The sequence below is a fragment of the Neophocaena asiaeorientalis genome, unplaced genomic scaffold, assembly GCF_003031525.2.
Source record: "Neophocaena asiaeorientalis asiaeorientalis breed wild unplaced genomic scaffold, Neophocaena_asiaeorientalis_V1.1 scaffold85, whole genome shotgun sequence".
NCBI classification, from domain to species: domain Eukaryota; kingdom Metazoa; phylum Chordata; class Mammalia; order Artiodactyla; family Phocoenidae; genus Neophocaena; species Neophocaena asiaeorientalis.
The window spans coordinates 9284815-9309897 of record NW_020174301.1 but is presented as its reverse complement, the minus strand read 5'-3'; the positions used below and the strand labels follow the sequence as shown (position 1 = coordinate 9309897).

Below are 25083 nucleotides of genomic sequence, written 5' to 3'. Positions count from 1 at the left end.
GGAACCCAATGTGGGAAGATAAACCTGGTCTCGGACTGGCTTGGTGACTCAGGGGAGTGTCAGACAAAGATGACCCCAAGACTCTCATAGAACATGTGCCCAACCCCCAGTGAGCTGGACTCCAGGGAACGCTTGGGCCAGCCTCAGAACTGGGAACTGTGCACTTTTGAACCCACTCAGCCCTTTAGTGAGGCCTGCGGATGGCCTGGGGCCAGGTGGGCAGAGATGCACCTCTGCTGGAGCAATCTGAAGAGGTGTGATGGGCACGTCCCCATTCCCTGGGTTCACAGCTCTGAGTCTTCCCAGGTTGCAGCTGCAACCTGAGAATGAAAAATGACCAAGACTCATCTTCTCATGGGTCGGGCCAGCAGAGATGTTACGAATCCCAGAGCAGGCCTGTAAATGTGTCTGTTTATTTTTCCTGAAGCCAGTGAAAGACCATCTTGATGCCGCCACTCTTCAAAACTTAGAAACCACAGAAGACATTTTGAGTTACATTATTACTTTATTTTCCTTTTTTTAAATGTAGCATTAAAGTCATCCAACATACAGATATTCCTACGGCTCCTTACACATTTTATTCTATCTAAAGTTAAGTATTTTAGCTATGAGATGACAAAAATCATCCCACTGAAATGGCAACACTTCTGAAAAATGGGTTTCCTATTTACTGATGAGAAATCGACTCCCCATCTACCTCCGCAAAAACTCCTTCAGTCCAGAGCTGTAGAAAGACAGTTCACATCCATGACTAACATGTGGGACCCATACAGAGAGGGCTCCAAAACAGCAAGCTATGGGGTTAAACTTCTGTAACAAGCAACTTCTTTATTTGTACGGAATACGAATACACAGGAAAAACATCATTCTCCTTTTAGGCCTTTCATTAGTGTGTTTCGCCTCCACCCAAGTTACTGCCTACCAAGCAGCTATGAAGAGTAAAAACCAACTGGTTTTAAGGCCCTGAAATGCATGCAACTTAAAATTCTCTAAAGCACACAATCAGTTCCTAGTCTCCGGGGCTGATTTTTTATTTCGTGGAGACTATGGTGCTGCTGGGTTTGCAGCTGTGTCTGTCGTGCTGCCGGGGTTTGGAGCTGCTGCCTCTCTGGCTTCTGGCTGCTGGGTTTCAGGACTGGGATCTTCTCCATTGCCAGCACTTTTCTTGCTCTTGTCTGCTGTCACGGCACCCATCTCCATGATTTCCTGAAGTGGCTGATCGGTGTCAAGGGAGCTGGGCTGGAGTTCATAAACCTGGACTTGACCTGGGACATCTATTGCTTTCTGTTCAAGTTTTTCCAGGATGGTCTGAACCTTCCTGACGCCATCTCTCCTGGCCTGGCGGACATCAGCACGTCCTTCTGGGTCTACCGAATCCAGGGCCAGTAGCTCTTTGGTCAAATACTCTTCTATCATCAGGTACTTTTTGTCCGTCTTCTTGCCTTCAAAGTTGTCCACAGCCTGCTCCAGCCCTTGCACCTTCTCCAAGATGGCTTCTACTTTCAGCACACCTGGATGTTTTGGGGGTACCTCAGCTTCTCCTGGTTTTGGGGGTGTGGCTTCTGCAGGGGCAGGGCTGGGGGCTGCTCTCTCTTCTGCAGCCACGTTCTTGGGGGGAGAGGGGACGGCAGAAGGGGCCGGGCTGGGAGGACAAGGCACCGGAGCAGAGGGAACCTTTACTTCCACTTTCTCAGAGGGAGGCAGGGGCTTCTGCGAAACAGGTTGAGAATCCACCTCTTTGCGGATCACTTGAATCGGGATGTGTCCAGGAGGGAGATCTGGTCCAGCTGGGCCTGGCTTGCTTTCTGGTTTGTTTTCAGGTTGGGGAATAGGTGAAGGTTCTCGATGGGTCATGGGTTGCTGAGAAGAGGCAAGGACACAGAGATAGTTTTAATTAATACCTGGCTGAGTCACAGGCAGTCATTTGTGGCTAGTACTGACTAGAAGAAAACAGAAATGACTTTTTTAAAGTTTAATAGTATTAGAGGGATTTTCAAATTCAGCCAAACCTGTTACAAAATTAAAATATGATATTCATCATGTATGTGACCAAACCATTGTTATGCTTCTGTTCGTTAACCCTGGTCTCTTGGTCTGTCATCTCTCACTGAATTTTTCTGGAGATGGTATTCTTACAGCAATGAAAAGAAAACCAACATAATTTTCAAAAATGAAAATACCAAAAACTCATGCTGACGGCTGAGTTACTTTACCTCAAAGCAAAGTCCTGGGTGACTCAGACTTTCAGGTGATGGAGCCAGGGAGTAGTAATGGCCACTTGGCCCCCTTCATCACCCTGTGTGACAGTCTCCGCTCAGGGTGTGGCCTTCCCATCTCCTGTTTCAGAAAAGTTATAATGGTCTTTTTTTTTTTTTTTAAACCTATGACAGCCTTGTGGTTTCTGCCCAGACTGATGTATTTTTTGAGAATAAGCAAGACGCTGAAAATGGGTAACGCAGTAAGAATTCTGCCTGGACACATCTGTGCCAGAGCTAACATTCAGCAGTGCAGGATCCCTGCACTGACTACATTGGCTACCGAGGCTGAGATACTCTCTAATTTGACTATAAGCTATAGTGATACTTTAAAAAATTAACTATGCTTGAAACAGAAACATCTTGGTTCACCTAGCATTTAAGTGAACATCTAAAACCCCCTTAAAAATCTCACACACTGATTTTATCAACTGGGAAATAGGAGTTGGACTACATTATTTCTAAAGTACTCCATATTAAAAACACTAAATCCCACTATAATGTTCAGTTAGGTCAAATCTCTGCAAGCCTCTAAAAAGGGATTTCTAGACAAGCTATAAAAGGGAGGCCACTACAAACAAATAGGATTAAGTGGAAATAGGATTAAATATTGTTCCACCAATTATAGAAAATATTGGTAACATGGGAAAGGTATGAGAGGAAACAGCTCCAGCTTTGCAAATGGGCACTTCTTTCCCATTTGAAAGGATTACTGAGTCTGAGTAAGGATCTGATGGACGCTTGGCTGTTTTGTTTGAACACCAGTAGCCTCCTTTTCCATCAAATCTCTTCTGCCAACCAGAAATGCTTAACTTTGGCCCTTAGCACTCATGAACCAGCCACATGCCTCTTCTTGGGTTTTAAAACAATGGCTGAGTAAGTGACTTTGGAAACACCTAAGAGGGGGTGCCCTATGGCTTGTACTCTTCAAAAATGTCAAGGTCATGAAAGCAGAGAAAGACTGAGAACCTGTTTTCCAGATTAAAGGAGACTCAAGGAAAACGACATCTGCGTGCAGTGCTCGTGATCCTACATTAGATCCTGGAACAGGAGGAAATTGCTATAAAGGAGATCTGAGAAGGGACTGCGTATGAGACAACAATGTTTTAAGGACGTTAAACTTCCTGCATCTGATAATTCTACTGTGGGTATGAATGAGAAGGTCGCTCTCTTAGGAAAATATCTGCTGACATATTTAGGGGTACTGGGCATGATATTTACAATTAAACCTCAAACAAAAAGTATAGATAATATATGGAGAGAGGAAAAGATGACAAAGCAAATGTAGCAAAATGTTAACAGTAAATATGGGTGAATCTTTGCTTTCATGACCTTCATATATACTGGACTTCTCTTCTGTAAGGTTGAAATCATTTCCAAATAAAAAAGCAAAAAAACAAACAAACAAAAAAACCATAAAAGGAGGTGTTCTGTTTGAGGGCCCTGAACAGTGTCACCATCTGTAGTAAGGAGATGCCCTGCATTTGTTTACAGGGCACTTTCCTTTTAAAAACTGTGACCAAGGGACTTCCATGGTGGCGTAGTTGTTAAGAATCTGCCTGCCAATGCAGAGGACGTGGGTTCGAGCCCTGGTCCGGGAAGATCCCACGTGCCACAGAGCAACTAAGCCCGTGCGCCACAACTACTGAGCCTGCGATCTAGAGCCCGCGAGCCACAACTACTGAGCCCACGCACCACAGCTACTGAAGCCCGTGCGCCTAGAGCCCGTGCTCTGCAACAAGAGAAGCCACCGCAGTGAGAAGCCCGCGCACCGCAAGAAAGAGTAGCTCCCGCTCGCCACAACTAGAGAAAGCCTGCACGCAGCAAGGAAGACCCAACGTAGCCAAAAATAAGTAAATAAATGTAAAGGCACTTCCACAATGTTGAAAAAAATAAATAAATATTTAAATAACAATAAAAAATAAAAACTGTGGCCAAGAATTCACTCAGCAGCTGAGCGGCCCCGGCTGCCGAGTGTTCTTCAGCTAAAACTAGAAGACTTCCTCCCCCAGGAACCAGTGCCTGCACATCTCTACTGAAGGATAAGCAGGCCCTGCCTGTAACTTTCACCAGGCATGAAGGAAGGCTTCCCATCCGCCCAGCCAGCCAGGCATCGGCCAGGTAACGTGGTCCTCTACCGCAAAGGAGGAGAAAGGAGTAAGACATGCTCCCTGTGGCCAAGGTCAGAGCAGAGCTGAAGAGAGCGGATGGATGAACACTTTCGAAATAAATGCACAGAATAATCAGAGCTGAACTGTAAGGGACTCATACTAGGCACCGTGGGAAAGATGAGGAGGCTTCGTGGAAGTGGCAAGACTGGCTTGTCCCCTGGAGGATGGGGACAGCTTGGATTGTGAAGACATGTCAGGAAGTGGGTCCAGCACAAGCAAAGGCACAAAAGAGGAGACAACAGAGTGAAGGGCCTGCAGAGTGCAGGAAAGGGTGTGAGTGAGGCAGGAGACGAGGCTGAGGGTGGGGTGTGGAGGGGCTGCAGGGCACTGCAAGGGTATGGTGGGCACTGAGACACCTGGGCCCCCCCCCACAGGTGTGTGACGCTGTGTTCTGCCCACTGTTGCCCACGGTGGTGGCTGGAGCTCTGCCCCTGAGGCAGCTGCAGCGAAAAATGAGCAAAAGCTGTAGAAAGTACTGGAGGCTCACAGCCCTCGCCTGCATTTCTGCTGATGACCAGCCATTTTCAGGATCTCGCTCTCCCCCCCAGTTATGTGCGTAAACCAGGAGGGGCTGGTGGGGTGGGGCCGGGGGGGGACCCAGGGCGCCTGCACAGAGAGCTCCTCAGGCCCTGGAGAGATGCTGCCCCAGCTAGTCTGCCAACACCGACTCCCATACCTGAGGCCTGTCGACCACGGTTTGCACGCGGACGGACGGCGGGGTGTGCACCGGCGTGCTGTTTCTGGCTGGAGAGCCCTCCCGGCTGGACGCACCCCGGACGGGTGACCGGAACGGGGATGCTGCCCACACGGTCCGGGGCTCCCAGTCATCTCCCTGGATCTTGTGGTACACAGGCTGGTGGGTCTGGTATTCGCCCTGCTGAGCTGGGTAGTGGGTCTTCTGGGCTTGGTGGAAGGAGGGCTGGGCTGCCGGCCGGGTGACATTCTGTTCATGTATCACCGGGATGGAGATGTAGCCCCGGGGGAGCTGGTGACTGCCCAGGCTGCTCCTGCCAGAGGAGGAGGGCAGGCTGGCCGAGGAGGACGAGGATGAGCAGTCCGAGGCAGCCGGAGACTGGGATCGCTGCAAGACGCAAAGGGCGGATACACAGCCCCGTGAGCCACCGCTGTCTGGCCCTCCGACTCTGTCCCCACCATGCGCCTGCTCTGGGCAGCAAGTTTAATATGACCTCCCGTCTGTAAGCCTTTCCATTTTCAAAATGTAGTGTTAAGACTGGGAGCTCAGGAGTCAAGAGGCCGGGGCTCAAATTCTTAACAGCTCAATAGCCTTAGGAGCCGCGTTCAACCCCCAGCCCAGTCACTGGGCTGACCTGACAATTCGGTAAAATGATCTGTGCGTGTCCCAGCCCCAGCGCCACACACAGGAAGCGCTCGCTACGCTTTACTTATTGTTGTCACTGCATTTCCTCTCTCCGTAACTCTTTTCCTGCTTATCCACAGAGAACTCAGCTGGGCACTGGGAACTGTGTCCCCTGTGTGGACCGAGGCAGGCCAGGCCCCTTTCCCTTCCCGGCCACCTACTTTCTGTTCTAGAAAATCAGAAGGGTGTTTCTGCAGCTGGCTTCTAAGGGCCCTGCTAGCTTAAATTTGTTCAGGTTTCTCTGACTGACGTGTCACTTTGGTTTTTTACAACAAAAACGTTACAAATTCAGGTACCGCTTCTCCAAGGAAGGGAAAAGAGCCTCCTGGTGTCCCACGTTAACTGTGATTTTTCACCCCCGGAGCAAGAGCAGTGCAGGAGACACGATGGGATGCCGTGCAGACTGCAAAGCCCAGAGGGCTGACGGCTCAGGTTCCTACTGGGGTCCACTGGCCTTCGAATCTCAGCTAGGAACTGGATTAAGAACTATTCTTTAGACATTAGTGCAAGAAGTGTCAGCTGCAGGCTTAAAACCTGAAAAGCAGCTGCCTTCCTGACTCCTGATTTTACATTTCCTTTGAAACTGTGGACACTGTAAGGGCAGGTACGCGGTCTCATTTTCACGTCAGTACAGCTCCAAGCAGTTAATACTTACCTGTGAACACTGAACTGAATGAAATAACACAGAGTATCTCTGTATTTCTGATATAGAAAGCTCGGTGGGTGTACGGGGCATCGCGTGAGGAAGCAGAAGGCCGGGCTTCCGGTCCCAGCGACGCCACTTCCAACTTCATGATTGTGGACCAAGCTGTTTACCCTTCTGAGCCCCAATTCCTTAACTACCAAAATAAACCATGATCCCTGCCCACCTGAAAAACCAACCTGTGAAACGCTGGGGGGATGCTGGGCTGTCTTGCAAGCGATCTTTGCTGGGTGACCTCTGACGCTGCGGGCCAGGCCCAGATGCCCCGCGTCTCACCAGGCGTTGCCCTGGGCACCGCATCAGGGTCTGGGGCAGCCTAGGAAGCACAAAACCCGGCACCCCCGGGTCGCACCCCACAGGCCCGCGAGCCAAGCCTCTCCTTACCTCAGGTCCATGGGAGGCTGGGGGCTGGGCTGCCGCAGCCGCTACCGCCTGTCCACACTGTTTATCTGGCTGGGTGGCTTCCGCCACTCCCCGCAGAGGTGACTGGGGCCTCTGCGGGGCCGCCGGGGCTACCTCGGTTTGGAAGCGCTGCGTCCCAGGCTGGGGGTAGGCGAAGACAGGATGTGGCTGCCGGCTCTGGGCACCGTCGTGGAGGACGGGGATGGGAATGTAGCCTGGCCGGAGCCGGGGGTACACGGCGTGGCCTTCCTTCGTGGGCAGCGGCCTGGAGCCCTCCCTCGAAGGCCCGTTTGCAGAGGATGCGGTTTCCTGAAATAAAGAGAAACACAGACCTGTTAGAAACTGGGAAGGAGACAGCCCTGAACAGGAGCAAGCATGGCGCCGAGCACTCCGACCTTCCAGAGTGACCCTGGGTCCCACAGTGCCAGCCAGGGCAGCTGAGCACACACAGTGTGGGCGCCTCCCCTGACCCCCCACTTCTTCCAGACGCCCCCTCCCCTAGTGAAGCCGCTGTATGGGCAGCAGTTTAAGAATCAGAAGCATCCAGAGGAAGCAGGGGAGCCAAGGTAACTGCTGAGCACAAGAGAAGTCCCGGTTTCCCAAACTGGTAAGACAGGTTTCTTTGCTGGGTGACACGGCGGCAGTGCATATAGGTGAGTCACTGACCGCCTCCCAAATCTTCAGACCCAGATCAGAAGGTGCGAGGAGCATTCAATTCCAGCTCCCTAAGCCACAGCCAGCTTCTCTGCTTTCTAAAGGGTCCTCATGTCTCCTAGCGATACAGACTCGTGCTGGACCCCAACGCAGGCCACAGCCTGGAAGTCTGCCGAGAAGGGGCGGCAGCGGGACGCTGCCTCCTCAGGAGTATTTTCAGAACAAGCTGTGAGAAAGGGAGATACACAAGGAATGCAGAAGCAGCACAGGATGAGAACAAAACCCGGGGATTAATTGTGCTGGTCTTGTGATGCCAACAAAGCTTGCTTGGCGAGGAGCGGCTGGGTCTCTCTCATGTCCTCTCACGAAGCTCTCCCTTCAGCGGCCCGGCTATTTTGGGACCCTTGAGAAGGCCAAGTTCCAGATGTACCACAGAGGAAGATCTTGTTTCAGACAACAAGGCTGGCCCGTCACTCGCCGGGCAATGTCACTTCTCACCAAGCAGAGGCTGGGCAACTGAAACCAGGGACCCCCACGGCTTCCGGTCCTGACGACCTCCGGAGCACTAGAGGGTCCTCTTACGGAGGAGGGGGCGGAGGATTTGTGCCACTGACACAAATAGTTGAGTGGGTCAACTATTACGGAGGAGCGTGATCCTTCCTCACGAGGCAGCCCTCTGAACGCCAACGAACGCCAAGAGCTGAGGCTCTAGGAGCTTCGGGGTGTAATTCCCAGTGGGGTGAAACTGGTCACAAGTGGGGAAAGCCGAGGGCTGACCCTGGAACTTAGCCCTTTCAGACCCATGAACTGCTTGCCTCCTGCCGAGCCCCGCCCCAGAGGGCCTCCAGCAAGAAGGAGAGGCAAGGGTGTTGCCATGTCCTTGGGGACGCCAGCAGACAGGCACTCTCAGATTAGAATACCCACGTGCTCAGGGCAGCGGCATTATTTTAGCCTGCTTAACTCAGGTCACCCAAGAGCAGGGAGTGGGTCCAGGCCTCACATTCAGAACCAAATTCCTGCCATGAGAGGGACACCAAAAGGGAGGCAGCAAGAGGGACCCAAGAAACGCCGTGCTGCTCGGAGCTGACTCACAATAGGCCATCCGGGCATTTTCTCCACGCACTGGGCACCTTCCTTCCAGCCTGGAGCAGGGGCCTGGATGAGTGCCGGGGCATCGTCTCTGCGGGCTTCCTCCTGGCCACGCACAAAAGCAGAGCTGAGCAGTCAGCGGCCCTCATCCGCTGACTGGCCCCTGGTCAACGTCCTGCTCCCGAGTTGCTTGGTACCATGGGATCACCAAACCAGCAAGGCACGATCCCTGCCAACTGGGGGCTGCATGAAACAAACAGGAAGCAAAACTACCTGGAAAGCACAGGAGGCCCTGCGGATGGGGGACCGCCTGGGCTTTTCTAGTAGGAGGGGGCTTTCTAGAGAGGATGCAAGTTCATTCTTACCTCTCTTAGTAACAGTTCTTTCATCTGGGGTAATTCTCTTAACCTCGATGAGCCTTAATCCCCTTTTCTAGAAAATGAGCTAGCAACACCCACTTCATAGGACTGTCGTGAGGTTTTATGAGAGCACGTCAAGAGGGACGGCCCCCCCCCAAAAAAGAGTGATGCCGGGAAGGCCAAAAGGCATGTGAATCCCCCCTAAACAGGCCCATGATTATGCTCCTCAGACCCCAAAGTGTCAGAGGAATCAAAGCTGAAGGACGAAGTTAACTGGTGGTGACCAGAGTAGAACAGTGACTGCACCTGGAGAAAACGGAGTCGTCTGGGAAGGAACCTTCGGAGGGGATGGAAACGTTCTCCATCTTTCTCTGGGTGGTGGTAAACGGGTGTACATCCGTGTCGAAGTCTCTCACACCGTCCACTTCCCTGGGACCCCCCCACAGCCCCTCCCCTGCCACATTCCACCCACACTGTCCAGACCGAACAGGTGAGGGTTGCCACCCCCAGCATCGTCGCACAGCCAGCTGCTGGCTGGGCCTCCACCTCAGACCCTCCCGGGGCCTGGAAGCCATACAGAGGCCTGGCTGAGGCTTCCCTGCTCCTGGGGGAAGCCCCCAGATCCAGAAGGTACTGGAGCGGGCCTGCCACGAGTTGTGCTTTTTATGCATCTCCCTGAGCATATTTTGTGCCTCAACTGAAAAAGAAAAGGGAAGAAAAAGGAAGGAAGAAGGGAAGGCGGGCGGGAGAGCAGTTCCACCTGCCCCAGGGGCTGCTACAGTGGAGGCGATACCTGACCTGGTCTTGGGAGTAGTGGTCCGGGTCAGTGGAGGGAGCGTGCGGTCACCGCAGGCAGGGCTGGGGGTGTCAGGGGCCCAAGCTGGAAGGCAGGGTGGCTACGGGAGGCCTGGAGGCTGCTTTCCTACAGTCCTGAGGTCTGTACTGGTTCCGTGTGAATTAACGACCCATTTATGCCATGCGATAAAAACCCACACATCTCTCATGATGGCCTCTGAAAGAAGGTGGGCTGCCTTGCCACTCTGGTGGGGGCTTTGTTTAGAAAACACTGCTTTAGGTAAGTTAAAAAGACCACCTCACTTCTACAGAATAGAAAACTAACACTTCTACGTGAATAATTTAAAACGAAAATGAAACGCCCACCCATAACAAGGTCTGCACCAGATGCCGACTCCACCTCTGTTTCTACTCTCCTCTCATCAGAGCCCTGTCAACAACAAATGCTTCAGTTTTACTAACCAAAAAGCACTGCCCAAAAGAGTTAAATTGCCCTTCCTATCTTCTGTGGTGTTTTCATCACAGTCTAGTAAAAAAAAAAAAAAAAAAGACATAATTCTTTTCAAAGGAAGAAGTTTGGTTTTTTTTTTTTTGGCCACGCCACGCCACGCGGCATGTAGGATCAAACCCGCACCCCCTGCATTGGAAGGGCGGAGTATTAACCGCTGGACCACCAGGGAAGTCCAAGAAAAAAGTTTTTTAAATGTTTAATATTTATAATTCTCCTAGAATATGACCAGAACATGTCTCCTCAGTCCCGTAAGAAGTGTCCTCGAGTTCAAGCCCAAGCCTACTGGTTATATCAACCAGCATCTTTCATAGAGGAAAGGCACTACCTGCCCCACCCTGACTTCGCTGGGGACTGGGGACTCCGTCTCCTGGGGGTTGCACTTCTGTGTGACCCCGTGATAGGGACGGGGTGCCATCACAGTCACCAAGCAGATGACGGCCAGCCCTGCCTCCTCATCACCAACTGCCTAAGCTCCCTAAGGAGCAGTGACGGCATTACAGGAAGCGTTTTCCAATCAGCTCAGCTCATCATCCTTATCTGTGGGCAGAGCCATCAGGAATACATACATATGAAATCCAATTAGGAAATAAGAGCCTGACTTCCACTGCTTATCCCACTGCATTAATTTATAAAATGAACTGGTTCAGCTTCTTCTTTGTGCATTGCATTAAAATCCTCTGCGGGTGCCAAACAACTCCATGTGAAGGCCGGAATAAAAAGCAGGGAAAACTACCTCAGGTGAGCCAACGTCTGCCCTATTGAGTACAAGGTATTATTACTAGACAAGCCCAGGGCCAGGTTCTGAGCTTGGATGAGCCCGTGGCTCACACAGGTCTTGTTTGCTTAAGAGCACAACTAAACTTCACTACTGAGTTTTAGTAACAATGTGGGTGCTTAGGGGACAGCTAGGAGACTTGGAAAGAGGCTGCGCTTGGTCCTAAAGCTGACTCTGCTCTGAAATATGTGTGCTACGCAAGCAACTCACATCCCCTCCCTGGGCCTTAGTTTCCTCAGCTGCGAAATGAAGGGGAGGCCCAGATGTTCTGTAAAGCAGTGGTCCTCAGACTCTAGGGGGCGTCCGGAGCGCCCAGGAAACGCAAAAAGGTGCAGACGCTACGTTCAGACCCCAACAAAGTCTGACTCAGGAGGTGTGTGGGCAAGTCCAGCCCCCATGGCAGTGGGAGCACTGACCTAAAGGAAGTTCCTTGCAGCCCTGACGTTCTCCGTGACCTCTGATTCCAAGATCTCTTCTAGCTCTAAACACCTACATAAAGCTCAAAAACAAGGAAAAGCTGACATGTTGGAAATCTAAAAATGACCACTCTTGACTGCACCCAGTTAAATCACATTAGAACTCTCTGGAATTCAAGGTGCTCCAAAGTTGCATGAACCAAGTGAAGAGGAGGAAGCCGCTGACCTTGCACCTTAAAAGCAGGGTGGAACCATAAACCCTGAAAACGGCGGCGCCCCTGTGAGCCCCGACCCCAGCTCCACGGTACAGTGCTCTTTCAAACGGGGGCTCGACACCTACAGACCACAGTCTGAATGAAGGGGAACAGCGACAAAGGCCACTCTGAGGGCTGCCCTGCAGCACCTCCGCCTCAACAGCCTGGAGTCCTAAGTAGGGCACCCATTCTATCAACTGGGTTTTTAGGCCAGAAGAGTCTCACGCCTGCCAGGCAGTGACTTTTACTAAAGACACTTCAGAACTCCTAAAACAAAGAAAAAAAGATGGCGGGCAATAAGAATCCTGGGACTCCCCATTTAGCAAGGACGCGGATCAAAATAAAGCGGCTTGCGGCTCTCCTGGTGGCGCAGTGGTTGAGAGTCCGCCTACTGATGCAGGGGACGCGGGTTCGTGCCCCGGTCCAGGAGGATCCCACATGCCGTCGAGCGGCTGGGCCCGTGAGCCATGGCCGCTGAGCCTGCGCGTCTGGAGCCTGTGCTCCGCAGCGGGAGGAGCCACAACGCTGAGAGGCCCGCGTACCACAAAAAAATAAAAATAAAATAAAGTGGCTTGGCTTGCCTCTTTCAGGCAGGAAGCAAAACAAAAGAAAAACTTCCTTCTAAAGCACACGTAGAGACCTGAGCTTCAACATTCTACCAAAACTTTCCATTTGGTATTACAGGCCACAGACATGAAATAAGGTATTGCCAATGTGATATATAAAGAGATATCTACCTCCCCACAGCCGAACTCAAAGTTCCCACTGGAATGTGGTAAAGGGTCTCTTCCACTGCCCCCAGCCCTGTTTGGGGCATGTAATGGACTTTGGGCATTTTCTGCATGGTAAGTAAAGTCCACATCCACCAAAGTCTGTTTACAGCACTCCTAGTGAGACAAGAATCTGTGCTGGAAGCAACCTAGCCCCAGGTGCTGGGAGGTTTTAACTGATACGCCCTGTCATTAAAGTATGCATACTTATCTACAAAGAGTTACAGATGTAGAAAATAAACTTGTGGTACCAGGAGGTAAGGGATGGGGGAGGGATAAATTGGAAGATTGGGATTGACACATACCCACTACTATATATAAAATAGATAGCTAATAAGGACCTACTGTAGAGCACAGGGAACTCTACTCAATATTGTGTATTGGCCTATATGGGAAAAGGATCTAAAAAAGATTGGATGTATGTTTATGTATAACAGATTCACGTTGCTGTACACCTGAAACTAACACAACATTGTAAATCAACTATACCCCAATAAAAATTAAAAAAAAAAAAGTATGTATAGTTGATCCTGGGATTACTGAGATGGGTGTCCCTATGTGCTTCTGCTAGGGAAAAGCACATTTTAAAGATGTGCTTAAAATGAGAGAGATGAGCCCCTGTTTTCAAGCTGCCATTCGGGACTCCAATCCCGCCCTGCTGCTCGCCAGGGGTGTACCCTCGGACAGGACTCCTTGCTACTAAGACTCAGTTCCCCCAGCTATAAAAATCCCCATGCCTTCCAGGGCTTTTTGCAAGATTTAAGTGAAATAAGGCACGAGAAAGTCTTTGTAAACTCTGAGCTGTCCCATGCCCTATACAACTACGTTCCTCCATTCCACAAATAGTTATTGACGAACCCAGCTTTTCCCAAGCAACAGTTGGTTGGGCCTATTGTTTACAGAGTTGTGAATTTGGGTTTAATTCTTCAGTGATCTCACCAAGTTGGTAATGAGCCTGTTAGAGTCTGAAGCCCCTTTATCTGAGAGTCTTAAGAGCACTAATTAGCAGGGATGGTACTTTCTCTGCTAAGAAATGTATCTAAAGTTTCACAACCTGGAAGCAAACACAGCTAAAAACAACTCTAGGGGCCTGAGCCCTAAACTCCCCTCTCCCTTCAACAGGCCCCAGGTGCTGAAGGGGTCTGCCTTGCAGACAAACTCACCTGAGAATCAACACACAACCTGCAGTGACTGTGGTTCCTGCACACATGCCCCTGAGACCCAGGGGAGAGAGCCAAGCCAGGCTGGTGTCAGGGAGTAGAACATCTGCTGGTGTCCCCCTAATATTCTCAGTGTGTCCCCCCAAGGCGTATAAGCAGTCTCCAGGCCACAGCTGGGTATGTCCCCTGCTGGGGAGAGCGCTCGGGGCTCAGAGTCCCCCATGGGCACCCTGGACCCCTCCTCAAGGATACCATGGAGCAGATGTGGCCCAAGGTCACATGGGAAGTGACTGCAGAACCAGGAAGAGAATCCCGGTCACTGGGGTTCAGATCCTGAGCTCAACGGCTTCAGGGAAATTAAAGACTACCTACTTCCTCTTCAGGAAAAAAAAAAAAAAAAGGGTAGGGATCAATCTAAAGGCATAAATCACAAACGGAAAAGTACCTGAAATTTCCATATTAGGAAGCGAAATCTTGTCTGAATTTAGATAAAGAGACCTCCTCATCCCCATGGACACATTTCCATGGGTTTCTCAAGGTTCCTTCTCAGACTCAGGTAGAACACTGTTCAGTCACCGGGCTCCTCCATCTGTGAGATGTCAACCATGCAAAGCATCTGTTGTTATGAGGGTGCTGGGCTTCACTGGACGTGTATTTTGTACAAAACACCGTTTCGCAAAAGAAAAAATCTCCAATTCATCAACCACAGCTCCGGCAAGGGGAGACTCTGGCAGATGGTGGCAGTCTTGGGGGTATTGCTGGAGGGCTCCTCCCCCACCCTAAGCAGCTTCTCAAAGCATTCCTTCCCCAGCAACCACCCTCCCCCAAAAGGGTGGTGGCAATTAGAACCCCCCTGCCTCTCTGCTCCACCCACGGTGACATTTCCCCCCCCCCTTAGGGCAGGGTCCAGTACACCTGTGCAGACGGCCAGCCCCTCGTTTAATGTGGCTCCGTTTCCCCGCAACACCACTGGGCACCTGGTCGGTCCTCAGGCCTGTGCAGAGACTTGGAGGGAGAGCCCCGCCTCAAGCAGTCGGGATTCAGGGTAAACACAGCACCCCCTGCAGAACACAGGATACACAATCTTCAACAGGCCCCAGGTGCTGAAGGGGTCTGCCTTGCAGACAAACTCACCTGAGAATCAACACACAACCTGCAGTGACTGTGGTTCCTGCACACATGCCCCTGAGACCCAGGGGAGAGAGCCAAGCCAGGCTGGTGTCAGGGAGTAGAACATCTGCTGGTGTCCCCCTAATATTCTCAGTGTGTCCCCCCAAGGCGTATAAGCAGTCTCCAGGCCACAGCTGGGTATGTCCCCTGCTGGGGAGAGCGCTCGGGGCTCAGAGTCCCCCATGGGCACCCTGGACCCCTCCTCAAGGATACCATGGAGCAGATGTGGCCCAAGGTCACATGGGAAGTGACTGCAGAACCAGGAAGAGAATCCCGGTCACTGGGGTTCAGATCCTGAGCTCAACGGCTTCAGGGAAATTAAAGACTACCTACTTCCTCTTCAGGAAAAAAAAAAAAAAAAGGGTAGGGATCAATCTAAAGGCATAAATCACAAACGGAAAAGTACCTGAAATTTCCATATTAGGAAGCGAAATCTTGTCTGAATTTAGATAAAGAGACCTCCTCATCCCCATGGACACATTTCCATGGGTTTCTCAAGGTTCCTTCTCAGACTCAGGTAGAACACTGTTCAGTCACCGGGCTCCTCCATCTGTGAGATGTCAACCATGCAAAGCATCTGTTGTTATGAGGGTGCTGGGCTTCACTGGACGTGTATTTTGTACAAAACACCGTTTCGCAAAAGAAAAAATCTCCAATTCATCAACCACAGCTCCGGCAAGGGGAGACTCTGGCAGATGGTGGCAGTCTTGGGGGTATTGCTGGAGGGCTCCTCCCCCACCCTAAGCAGCTTCTCAAAGCATTCCTTCCCCAGCAACCACCCTCCCCCAAAAGGGTGGTGGCAATTAGAACCCCCCTGCCTCTCTGCTCCACCCACGGTGACATTTCCCCCCCCCCCTTAGGGCAGGGTCCAGTACACCTGTGCAGACGGCCAGCCCCTCGTTTAATGTGGCTCCGTTTCCCCGCAACACCACTGGGCACCTGGTCGGTCCTCAGGCCTGTGCAGAGACTTGGAGGGAGAGCCCCGCCTCAAGCAGTCGGGATTCAGGGTAAACACAGCACCCCCTGCAGAACACAGGATACACAATTCCGCCGGCCCATTTTGGGCAGGGGATCTGGGGTGAGGCCACGGGCTGATGAGGCTGTGGGCTGCAGGTCTGGCTGAGAGCCTTCATCTGCCCTCACGCTGAGTTACTGCCCAGCACCTACCACCCCCACGAGGGACACAGGAAACCCCTGGGAAGGGTGCTGAGGGTGTCCGGACACTGGAGGAAGGAGAGTCAGCTAAAGTGGTCCAGGGGCGATAAGAAGAGGCCTTGTCTTGGGAAACGAGACTTCATACCCATCTGGGAACCAAGAGACCCACGTCCAGCCAGCACTGTCCACTCTGTGGGAAAGCCAAGCACCTGTGAATCCCCTCCGACTTCTTGGCGAAGACTGGGACTGTCGCCACGGACCACACACATGCCTCAGGTCAGGCCCTGGCTCATCCCTTTCCCGATCCTCACGACCCTGCTGGACAGGTACTGGTGTATGCCCATTTCTCAGAAGGAGAGACTGAGGCTCGGGGAAGGTGAGTGATTTACCTGAGATCACCAGAACCCAGGTCTGTCAGACTCCAAGGCCGGGGATACGTTAACCCTTTCACTATTCCTGCCACCCCTGTACACTGTGTGATAATTATTGGCTAATGTCTCCAAACCCTTCAGCTTCTTGGGGTAAAACGCAGCAGGAGGGAAAGCATTTCATTTCGCCCGGTTGGAGCTGGGCTGAGGCACAGACCTGGAACATTCAGTTCGAGTGTGGTCTCGGTCAGGGAGCCAGGGCTTGATGCTGAGTCACTGCCTGGCTGAGACAGGGCAGCGAGAGCGGGGCGCACCTCTGAGTCACCACAGCCCCAAGACTCCACACAAGCCCAGCATGGGGCCTCTGCAGGGACAGAACCCAGGTCTAGCCCAGCAGGAGAGCTGGTCCTGCTCTGACACTCAGGGTCCATGGGATAATCTGGAAGATTCAAAAGCGACGTGGCTGCCTTCTCTGCCACACGCGTCCTTTCCTTTCTTCCTGCCATTTCTAAACTATTCATTCTTTCTTTCTTTCTTTGTCCAAGAAGAATTTTTTAAATAACTGAAAAGAACAAGAAGTCTACTTTAAATTAAATTAAATTTTCAAGAAAATGAGGAAGTTACTTCAAAATAGGAAATGTTTGCTCTTCAAAAGGATGCTAAGGCATTTTCAGGGGAAAGTCTCGCCTCAATCACTAGGGAGAGAGCTCTGCGCGGGGACTCGGGACGCGCACTGTTTACAGGCTCCTACTGTAGGCAGCAGGCAGTCTACAATCCTGGGCGCTTCATAATTGACAGTGAATAAGAGGCTTCGCTCTGTAGCGTCTGATCTTACTGCCAGCCTCATGGACAAAAAAACTGGAGAGAGACTCCTTCCGTGGCGCCGGGGCTGCTCTCTGCCGCTGTGGCTTAGCAGCGTCTGGCTGTTGCCAGCAACCGGCCTCCCCAGGCAGGCCTGCTCCAAGACGCTGTGTCACTGGCGGGGACAAAAAAGAGCTTCTCCAGACCCGTAAGGATGAATTCAGGGAATCAATACCAAAGTCCCCTGTGGAGAAAAGGCCATTCAGAAATTCAATAAAAAGGAACCGGCTCCCGGGAGACATTTGGGAGCAGAAGACAACACTGCTTAGGAACCAACAGGAGGCTTCCCGCGACACGCTCTTCAGTAAGGGATGCTTTCCTTCAACCAGCCTGTCCACTCTGGAGCCCAGGCCCATGTTTTACTCTTCCCCACGCAGAATCCTTCACACATTGAGCCTGTAGACCCTGCCGGGCTCTGAGAGGCAGAAAGGGGAAAGAGACGCAGACTGTGCCTCTGGGACTCCCAGCCCACAGGGACGTGACCCCAAGGCAAAGCAGAAAAGTGCTGCCTTTTGGAAGAAAGATTCGAATGGAAGTAACGTGGAGTCCAGAGCAGGGACAGCCTACTTCACCGGAGAGACGGAATAAATGCTTTGTGGAAAATGGCACCGGAGGAGGCAGAACTGTCCTCTGTGTGGCCTTTAACACCATGACTTACAGAGAGCAGGTGCTCAAAAATGTCGGAAGAGATGAATGAGTGAAGACTGGGGGCCATCTTCTAGGTTCAGACCCAGGCTCAGGAAACGAGACAACATTTCTGATCGGCTGTAAGAGATGGACTCAAGGCTGTTTATCAGCAGAACTGTGCCTGGCGAGCTCGGAGCGTAAAGGACTGAGTATAGAGAAGCAGCCAGGTCCACTAGCGGCAAGCCTGTCTGTCACCTGGGGCGGGGCTGGGGGTGGGGATGGGGGTGGGAAAGCTCTGGCTACAACAGTCTTTCTGTTTCCTCATAGCTGACAGGCCAGGCACATCCCCTCTCTCCAAGTCTGTTTCCTCATGCATAAGGTGAGCCTGACAGCTTCCACCTTAGTGAGTTGCTTTGAGGATTTAAAGAGAGGTTTGGAAAAGCACCCACCTGCGTCTGGCACATAGCTATAAATATGTTGACAGACAAAAAAATAGTTCATCCCTTCCTGAAGAAATTCTCTCTGCTTAAGCTTTTACAAGCTGCCTGGCTTGCTGAGAAGCTGCCAAGGCCCCCAAAGAAATTGTCATAGAAATATGTGAAGAGTTTAAGAACATCAGATAGCTCACGCAGCTCACACGCCAAACAAGGGCTAGAGATCAGCTTCCACACCTGCAAAAGGAGGGGATCTGGAGCCTAGCTTCAAAAGTCCAGCTGTGAGTCTGAGGGCTGAGGCACAAAAGGGTGTGTAGACTTGATTCACGAGCAAGGGGGAGCCGGGAGGGGCTGGAGAATTCCTCAGTCAGGTAGGAGAGAGGTCTCCTCGGTGTCCATCAGCACTAGAGGGTCCTCGGAGGTTCCTAATAAGCAAGGCCTTTGTCTCCTGCTCCCCGTTTTTCTATATAAGGTGTCTTAAATATGTAAGAGCAACATGAAAACAGCAAAACTATGAAGGAGAAAGAGTAGGTTTGGGCTACGCATGGTTTCTTAATTTTTATGAAAATTACCAGATCATTTTAAAATGTCAATAGGAAGTAACAGACATGCGGAGTGGTTTATATAAGGCAACTGTGTGTCATTCCAGAAACGAGGACAGTGCTAATCAAGCCTCATGGGCGGTATGAAGCCTTCTGACTCACAGGCAGCCCAACAGCAACAAACAACCAAGCCTTCCCGGCCCTGGCTAACGTCAAACGCTGCCAGCGGTTCCCAGGCACTGACTCTACCCTTGTAAAGGGTAAATATACTCCACAAAACAGGAGACAAGTTTTGCTCAGTTCTTGCATAAGCCAAACACAGACTGTTCTTTAGAGGGAAAATGAAGGTCCCGGATGAGCTGGACTCATAAGGCATCTGGCCATGTTCTTTATGCACCCCCAGCAAATCACTATTCATCAGTCATAAAGAAATGGGCTCCAGAGTAACTGCAACTTGCTGGAAATACAAAGGAGAGAGTGGACACTCATTTCCTGACTGTGTTCCAATTCTAAGAGGCACAGGAGCTTGCAGTCAATCTGCAAAGAACAAGGTGATCTCATCTTTAAGAAAATTCAGGAAGCTCCGCTGAACGTGAAGGGGAAGAAATGGGGCTCTACTTCAGTCGACATTCAAAACATTTCCGATTTCCTCTGAAAGGATGTTCCTACCTGTCTCGCACAGAGCCTGAGGATAATCTGTCAAATTACTGTGGTGAGATTCTGCCGGCAGCGGAAGACAAGAGGGAGAGACTCTGGCTTGCTTCTTCCTGGGGTTCAGGAGGGTCTCGGGACCACCTCCCCACAGCCGGCACTGGCACCCCACCAGGCTCCACCCCTCCCCACGCTACCCCTATGTTTGTTCGCAGAAGCCACGCACCGGGTGAGTTTCACCACGAAGGAAGGGAGGCTCCGGTGATGGCTCTGCAGGTTAGATGTTGAGCAGGCCCCTTGAGGGTGCCAAGGCCTACGCAGGCGCACGTGAAGTCACAGCTCCCCCGCCCCCCTAAGAAGTGGGATCATTGTCCTTCGGTGGCTCCCAAATGCCAGACTGCCGGAACCAAGAACCAAGAGGGAAGCTTTTCTGACATACAGATTTCTGGGCCCTACCCTGAGCAACTCGGATTGAACAAGGGGGTACCCAGCTGGCAACGTGTGTTCTTAAAAGGCTTCCCTGGAGACTGCCAGGCTTGGGAATCCGTGCCGGGGACCTCCAAGACCGGCAGAGCTAGAACAGCCCTGCTCCTCCAGGGAGGAGGGTCTCGCTCTCGTCGCAGGAAGGATTGTGAGGGAGCAGCACAGCGCCACACCCCAAAATATCTGGCCTCTGTTTATTTAGCAAGAGAGCCTGGAGGAGTGGCTGCACAGAAACTGCACATCTCCTGATTCCAAAGTGGACGTCAAGCTCTCTGCCAGAGACGGGGCCTGGACTGGTATGAAATTGCCAGGAGATTAGTGGGAAGCCCACGTGTGCAGAAAATCGATATCTGGGAAGACTGCAGGTTCAGTTGCTCAGAGTGGAGCTGGACTGAGCCCAAAGCCTTTGCCTCTAGCTGTCCTGCCTCTGCAATGAAGGGCAAGACACTTGCTTTCAGTTGCCGCCTCTGTAAAAATGGGATGAAAAGTCACTCTAACCACCTCAGGGGAATGAGAGAGGATCAATCGTAAGACAACAGAGGATAAGACTAAACCAAAGTTCTAATCTTTTTCTTCCTTCCACGAAAGCCATTTCTGTACCTACATGGTTAAACTGTAAACACCCAGAAGCTGTCTTCTCCAGAAGAGGGCTTTCTCTGTTTTTCATGCTCAATGAAGAGCTCTTTATTGACTGACAGCATCTCCTCTTGAAAGTAAGGATGCTCAGAGGGTCCTCTTAGCTCAGTTCCTCTAAAATCACCCTTTGTTTTCTGCCAGAGCCCTTTTCTCATTCCACATTAAGAAACCAAATTTCAAATATAAAGTAACAGTGAAGGATTTTCCATTGTATTGACTCTGAAGTAAGGTGTCATTCATATAAGTGAAAGTGAATTTGTCACACAGATGTTCTGTGTATATCAAAGCACAGTCTTGAAAGCAATGAAGCCCAGAGCTAATGAACTGAATGTTAGTTTTCTCCCTATGTTTTGGTACCGTGCTGAGAAATCTCAAGTAATTAATTTGGTAAAGAGAGCTCTTTCCTTGAGTTGATCACATCCAGCCATCACCATCTAAGTAGTCACAGAACAGAAGTCAGCCACCCAATACTTGATGGTTGGGAGGATACAAAAATTATCAAGTATTCCAGCCTGCACGCTTCATAGTTTCATGAAAATTTAAGACACTTCTACCTTCCTCTGAACAGATACACTGCCTCTTATCGACTTTTCAGTGTATTTCTCTCTTTGCTCTTGGTACTAGCTGAGTGGCCTTTGGAAACACACTTGAACTCTCTGGGTTATTTTTTGTGTTTTTTTTTTAATAAATTTATTTATTATGTGGGCTCCGTAGTTGTGGCTCACAGGCTCTAGAACCCAGGTGTAGTAGTTGTGGTGCATGGGCTTAGCTGCTCCAAGGCATGTGGGATCTTCCCGGACCAGGGCTCAAACCCGTGTCCCCTGCATTGGCAGGCGGATTCTTAACCACTGTGCCACCAGGGAAGCCCCTCTCTGGGTTTCTTTCTCAGAAAAATAGAGGCTGGGGTAAAAGGTCTTTAAGGACCTTTTTCCACTTTAAAATTCTGACTTAAATTTTCAAATCAACTTTTCCAGCATCAGACTTCTGATTTAGTAGCTTGCATTTTCTACTTGTCGAGAACAATAATAGTAACTCAACCTGTTTTCATCCCCCTGGAAAGGTTTATAAAACCACAGCCTAACCCATCCACTGTACAGATGCACAAAGATCTCAATGTGCTGAGTGAGTTTCATGTTGGAAACAAAGCGCCAGCAAGGCGGGACTTAACCCTGCACTCACAGTGGATGTGTCCAAACCTGATCTTCGCTCACCACCAAGGATGCCAGCGGATTCCGACTGTCCCTGTCTCTATAGGAAGGAAGCCTCAAAATGATACTTTTTTTTGTTTTTTGTGGTTTTTTTGCCCACAGTAAAGATCTACGTCCTTGCAGGCTGCAGTAACAGAGCTGGTTTGAAATGAGCATCAGTTTCACTCAATAATGGGCTGAACAGACAAGCAAAAAAGTATATATGGTTACGCCCATCCCAGCTAATTATAGCCTCTGGTACTAATTTTCAGAAATAAATATACAATTAATTTCTTATAAATGTAAGCTGCTGAATTTACAATGTCTCACTGTTGGGCACCAGTCTTATAAATATTTTTAAGAAAAAAACTGCATAAAAATGAAGGTGGATAACACAGATCTTTCTTCTAAAATAATGATTTATAAAGCATTTTTAATTTTGTGAATTTTTAAATCTTCAAAATAACTTATTAACTCTCTATGACTTTTATTTTTATTTTGCCCAGACAACGTAACACTATCCTTTAAGTATATTTCTTTTTGTCAAGCTTTATATTTTGAAAAAGTTCAAATTTATAGAAAATTACAAGAGTAGTACGATTAGTTATAATTTTTTAAGTTAACAGACTCATTCCAAGCTCCTATTTTCAAATTTTCATGCTTCTAAGGATTAAGTAGTATATATCCCTGCATATATGTAAATGAGGCATCCTTCTAATACAAAAGTATTACTACACAGTTACTTGTGTATTAGAAACAAATCCTAGGTATTTTAGTAACATAACAAGGAAGGGAATGTATTGCCATTTAAAAAAAAAAAAGTCTCTTTCTTGCCAGTGTGAGGCAATGTCTAAGGCAATAGCCAACTAGGAGACAGTCCCACATCTTTAGTTTAGAAACTGCCTGGAAGAACAGCATCTTGTTTTTAACAAGTCATACTAGAATATATTCTTAGTGAAAACAGTTTCAACCAATAATACAATTTTAATTTCAAATACAGAATGGGGAAAAAAGAAAGGAATGAATTTACATCCAGTCTCCTGAGTCACTCTGTGCCTGAGATGGGAGGGTGAAGTCAAGACACCTTCAATCGAATTCAGAAACTTTAGGGGGTAAAATTCCTAACAGACCCTAAAAGACCCCCACCCCAGCTTGCCAATGGCCCCCCGGCGTCCGCCAAAGTACGGTCAGCAGGGTGAAACCAGGATCTCGGTCCTGGAAGCCGGGCGGAGGCCGCGGCGGGGCCTGGCCCGGGCCTGCGATGCTGACCAGGCCAGCCTCCCCTCGTCTCCTGGCCCACGGCCCCTCGAATCGAGCCGGTGGACCGGACCCGGCGCCACCGCGCGGGTCCCACTTCCCGCCCGACCCCCGGAAACCAAACGCGGCCCAGGGAGGACAGTCCTCTCCGGGACCTCCCCCCCGCCCCGACGCCGGCCATGTGAGGGGGCTCGTTGGGGGGGCAGCAGGCCGACCCCCTGAGAGCTGGTATCCTTCTGGGGGGTCCGTGCGTCCCAGGTGGCCTTCACTGACCTCCGGGGCACCGGCTCAGGCGGGCTACGGCCGGCGGGCACCTGGCGCCTCGCGTCCCCGCAGCCCGGCCCAGTCCAGCCGCCCCCTACGGCCCTGTGCCGACCGCTGGCCGTCGAGGGGGGGCCGCTGACCCGGCGGCCTGCGGCGCGGGCCCTGCTCACCTTGGGGACCTCGGGGGGCACACGCGGGTCGTTCCACGTCGTGGTACGGCTATTGTGGTCCACGAAGAAGGGCCAGCCGGTCTGCGGGTCGATCTTGATTTCCCAGCCAGGGGGCAGGGGGTCGCGGTCGCCGGCGCCGCTGCCGGACGCCATCTGCACCATGGGCGAGTGGGTGGCAGCGCTCATGCTGGGTCGGGGTCGGCCCAGGGGGCGGCCGCCGGGGTGCCGGATCGCGGGGTGCCGGGTCACGGGGTCGCGGGGTGCCGGACCTCCAGGTGCAGAGTCGCTCGCTGGCCGCGACCGGAGCTAGAGTCGTGCGCGCCGCCGACGTGTCCGGGAAGCCGGCGCTGGGCACCTTTATGAATTAAAGGAGGGGGTGACGTGGCCGAAGAGGGCTGGAAGCGTCTGGAAATAGCCTCCTCGCTGCCAAAGGGGAAGGAGGAGATAAAGGGAGGTAGCAACTGGCCAGCTAGAAACTTCTGGTCCCATCCAGATAAGTTGGCGGCGGCGTCGCTTGGATGTGGAGCTCCGCCCTGAGTCATCAGCTATAATCGTGGCGGGGCGGGGCGTGGGCAGGGCGTGGGCGGGGCCTCGGCCAGGCCGCCCCTCCTCCACCCCTCCACCTCCTCCCCAGCCCCAGCTTCCCCGGCGGGGGTCCCCCGGCCGAGATGGCCCTGGGGTGGGCCCGGTGCATCCGCAGGGTCCGCGTGCCGCCGGCCGGCAGGACTAGCGAGCCCCGGGGACATCGTCTGTGTGTCCTGGGCCGGTTTCGGTTTTCAGACTCGTTCCCTCTTCTTCGAGCCGCGTGGGTGTTCCCGGGACTGGCTCCTTCGTATAAAAACAAAGTCATCGTTAACCTTTAAAGTCGCTGGATTCAAACTCGAGTCTGTCCCACCTCCCCTTTGCATCCCCATATACTGATACTCCAGGATATTGGCGTCCCTCAGTTACGTTTTAACCACTTTTTTCCATAGGCTTAAGGGCCGTCCGGAAGGAGCTCTGGAATGTTGATCCGACACCATCACCAAGCCAGGGAGAAAATGGAAGTACAAATGGAAACTCACCTGCCTTTCTTTAGAAAGCTAAAGAAAGATTGCATCAACGCATGGTTTTATGCTCCCGAACCTCAAATCTCAAATGTAGAAACTATCATTGAACAACTTTAAAGAAAAAAAAATATTCTTTTGGGTTTGGGTCTTTTTTATGGTGGAAGTTGGTTCTTGCTATCTTAATTTGACCTTCATTTGGAAAGTAGGGGAGAATTCAAATCAGGAAAAAATTTTGTTTGGTTAATTCAGTGGTGGGTTGCACTTGTAACCTCAGCCAAGCACCTCAATTCCTCTGGGAGAAAGAGTGCGCCCCCAGAGGCAGAATGTTTGGGGGGTCCCATTTTAGATCCTTAGGCACACAGACTCATTCCCTTAGCCAGAAACATTTTGAGAAGTTGTCTTGGGCTAATATTGGGCCCAGCTTTCCAACTCAAATGCAGAGAATACTCTGGAACCCTCAGAGACAACACCTTTTGTGTCTTCCCACCCTCAAATTACTCCTTTTGGAGCAAATGCTAGAGAGGCCTGCCAATCACT

At 51.1% G+C, this 25083-nt stretch overlaps 1 protein-coding gene across 1 annotated transcript; it reads right to left on the bottom strand.

Annotated features, from left to right (window-relative positions):
* Positions 1-489: 489 nt before the first annotated feature.
* Positions 490-24045, bottom strand: BAG3 (BAG cochaperone 3). The gene is made up of 4 exons (XM_024756116.1): positions 23498-24045; positions 6892-7218; positions 5103-5507; positions 490-1860 (listed from the first exon to the last, which is right to left on the bottom strand). The coding sequence occupies exons 1-4, from the start codon at positions 23681-23683 to the stop codon at positions 1045-1047; spliced, it is 1734 nt and encodes a 577-aa protein (XP_024611884.1). The 5' UTR covers positions 23684-24045; the 3' UTR covers positions 490-1044.
* Between the last annotated feature and the right edge of the window lie 1038 nt (positions 24046-25083).